The sequence below is a fragment of the Diadema antillarum genome, unplaced genomic scaffold (assembly GCF_040938485.1).
Source record: "Diadema antillarum isolate AM-2024a unplaced genomic scaffold, OU_Dant_1.0 scf00000141, whole genome shotgun sequence".
NCBI classification, from domain to species: Eukaryota; Metazoa; Echinodermata; class Echinoidea; order Diadematoida; family Diadematidae; genus Diadema; species Diadema antillarum.
Window position 1 is genome coordinate 1,619,118 of NW_027271030.1, and position 3,731 is coordinate 1,622,848.

Genomic DNA, 3,731 nt, shown 5'->3' on the forward strand with positions numbered 1-3,731 from the left:
TCCGGGGAGAAATCCGTGTTGACACCGGGAGGCCAACACGGCAACTTTTGGATGTCAAAACATCCGGCGTCATCCGGGGATTGCCGTGTTGGCAGAGCAATCCGGGTGGTCCGTGTGGCTGCCGTGTAGATGCCGTGTTGATCCGTGTAGCTGCCGTGTTGATATGTGTAGATGCCGTGTTTGTCCGTGTAGACGCAGCGCTCTTCCGGCCTCATCCGTGTAGCTGCTGTGTTGATACCGTGTGTACAGTCATACCAAAATCCCGGATCTCCCCGAATCTCCCCGGACGTCCCCGGATTTCCCCGGATCACCGTGTAGATCCTTGAGCATCCGTGTTTATATGTGACTGGGGCATTATATTCATGAATCATAATATTATAACAAACTACTTCAATAGTTTACATGGACTTAATCATCTGTAGGTGTAAATATCGCAACTACTTGTCATTTCAGAACGAACAATCTAGTATACGTGGGTTAAATTTGATATATGTATCGAAAGCTTTCCTCTTCGCGACAAGACTCCATTTCATTTGTAGTTGTTAAATTCGATCCTCAACTATTAAACAATGAAGGACCATACTTCCATACCACAAAATATTCTATCAAAAACATTTGGAATTCAATTTCTTATCCTTTCGCTAGCATATCTTTGCAGAAAATGTACTTCATGATTTGGGGTCTTTTATGCTTTTTTGTTGGGGGGGGGGGGGGGTTCGCTGAAAAAAAGGAAGAATATTTTCAATATTTGCCAAACTGCAAGCAGAAACATTTTGTTTCTGATAAAATTTTGAAGAAGAATTATTGATTTGCTGAGGAATCAATACTTTCTTGCCATGGTACACTGACGAATAGAAGTATTGATTTTAAATTCACTACACTGACTTGTGTATGTTTTGCTTTAGTAGTAGTAACGCGTATAAGATCTGACACCATTTTACTTATGGTCGCACTGAAATGTAATTACCTCAGTATAACACCAAGTCAATTTACTTCTGGACGGCTTTCAAAATTTAATGTTAAGAACTCATGTCTAGGAAAGAAAAGAGACGAGTTATTCCCGTTAAATCACTTTGCGTGATTACGTAATTGTGTGACAAGTGGATAAACTTGTATACCCGAGGGTAACCATATTTTAAAAGTAAACCTAAATCAATAAGTGGGTTCTCTACCTGAGGTATTTATAAAGAATAAACTAGTGTCTTTAGAATTTACGAAGGGGTTATTCTAAACTTGTACATTTCCTCGTAGTACGGCATTTCTTTCTCGGCAACCTCCCTGATATCCTTTGTCGCCCCGTCAAGAGAAGCGGAAGTGGGAGAAGGTTTGAAACAAGTACTCTTAAAGGCATTGGCAAACCACACATTATAGCGTGGAGCCTCAAGTACATTTGAACAGACATTCTGCCACGTACGGACCACATCGGATGAGGCGTCCCAAGTTACGTAATCCTCTGAGTACGGAATACCCAGTGCCCGGAAGAGCAGTGGAAGTAATGTTGCCGGATCATCCACGAGTTCATCGATGTCGACAATGACCGGGTTGTCATCGACGTTTTCTCGAATGTGGCACCATAATTCGTGGATTGCCTTGAAAAAGTAAAGCGTTCCTTCCTCGGGTGCCGGTGCATAATTCATAACATTGAAGGTTTCTGGGTCCGGTTTCGTCATATTCCATAGTACTTGATCGGGATCTGATCCCTCTACTGTTTTCAGCAGTGTTTTCCTAAAAGATTTGTACGTCTTCACAGGATGTCGTATGAGGAAGCAATGTCGAAAACCACTGGATGGATCAGGCAGGTACTTGTATCGGCTTGGTGGCATGCCGAAGGCCATGTCTTTGATGAAGACAAATTTCTTGGTTGGAGGAATCGAGTCGAATATTTGCTTCAGTTTAGCAGGTCTATGGATATGAGGATAGAGATAATGATTGATGAGTTTTCTAGTTTCTATATATTTTTGTGTACGCCTTGAATTTCTAATATTATTATGAAGTAATACACCTCAGACTGTGGGTACAAAGAATGGAACAATCATTTTCTTTGAGTGTAATTGTAAAGTCGTGTAAGTTGTGCAAACATTTGAGATTGTTTTAGCATAAGCGGACCAAGTTGTAATACAAAACATTTTTCCCATTCCTATATTTCTACTTTCAAAAATGTCCCTTAATGTACATTAGGCTCTACACAATTCTGAGACAAGTAGGACATACACCTACTATCATACGGTAATGATTTGTTTGTAAACATGACACTTACGACAGCAGGTCGAGCTTGAAGGACTTTGTGTCAACACCCAAATTTAAGTTCTTTGCTGTTTCAACGTAGATCTCCTCGTTACCATCAATATCAGCAGGAAGCGGGACGGAAAGATAACCTTCACAAATTTCTCTGGCAATCCTGGAAATAACGTACGGCTCCAGCCAGACTTCTGCACCGTCAACAAAACTCAAGCATTTTGTCATTCCTGTCGACACCGACCGGGGAGAGCACCACATGATAACCCGTGCTGGTTCGTCGTATGTAGCTTCTGCGTCAGTGGCCATTTTATTTCTCCGAAAGGATGGCTAGCGGGTTATGGAAAGCAGATACACACATTTCATCGATAACGTTGCTCAAATCAATATATTTTTTTAAAGACTGATTTTGATTCACCTGATCATGGTATGTCAGAATGTTGGCATGTTTGTCACTCCATGGCACACCATTTGCAAAATCTCGTCACTTTATGACGATATTTTGTAAAGAGTATAATACACTTTACTATAAAAAATGATGTCATAAAGCGATCGTGACATCACAAAGCGAGACATCGTGCGCTGCTTCGTATACCATCACTATGTGAAAAGAATGTAACAATTTCTAACAAAAAGCTATGACGTCACATATCACTTCTGACATCGCGCACTGGTTTGTAACGTCAGTCTGCGAAATGTTACCATTTCGAACACAATTGTGACATAACAAAGCAATGATGACATCGTGCGCTGCTTCGTAACGTCATTCTGTGAAATGTTACAATTTCGAACAAAACAATTGTGACATAATAAAGCAATGGTGACATCGTGCGCTGCTTCAAAACGTCACTCTGTGAAATGTTACCATTACGAACAAAACAATTGTGACATAACAAAGCAATGATGACATCGCGCACTGCTTCGTAACGTCACTCTGTGAAATGTTACCATTTCGAACAATACAATTGTGACATAACAAAGCAATGATGACATCGCGCACTGCTCTGTGAAATGTTACAATTTCGAATAAAACAATTGTGACATAACAAAGCACTTCTGACATCGCGCACTGCTCCGAAACGTCACTCTATGAAATGTACAATTTCGAGAAAAAAAAACAACAATTGTGACATAACAAAGCAATGATGACATTGTGTGCTGCTTCGTAACGTCACTCTGTGAATTGTAACAATTTCGCACAAGAAAAAAGCGACATAAATAAGCAATACTGACATCGTTGGCTGCAGCTGCGTACGGTCAGTGTAGGATCCCTCCGCAACATCACATCAACCACACGACTTCTCGCCTATCACTTTTCCCTTCTTTTATTAAAGTATCAGACCCGAAATATGTATATAGAGATATATATACAGTTAACAACAACATTATTCATACCCCTGGGAAATTTTTAGTTTTGAGCAGATTTCTCACAAGTAAAGGATTAAGTGATGTGATTGGGTGTTATATCTTAACATTTCTATTGTTATGCAAATGAT

The 3,731-nt window shown here is 40.2% G+C and overlaps 1 protein-coding gene across 1 annotated transcript; it reads right to left on the reverse strand.

The window, feature by feature from the left end:
- Window positions 1-1,211: 1,211 nt before the first annotated feature.
- Window positions 1,212-2,544, reverse strand: LOC139721273 (uncharacterized). Its single transcript, XM_071632595.1, has 2 exons — window positions 2,258-2,544; window positions 1,212-1,902 (listed from the first exon to the last, which is right to left on the reverse strand). Exons 1-2 carry the CDS (start codon window positions 2,542-2,544, stop codon window positions 1,212-1,214), a joined length of 978 nt encoding a protein of 325 aa, XP_071488696.1.
- Window positions 2,545-3,731: the final 1,187 nt, after the last annotated feature.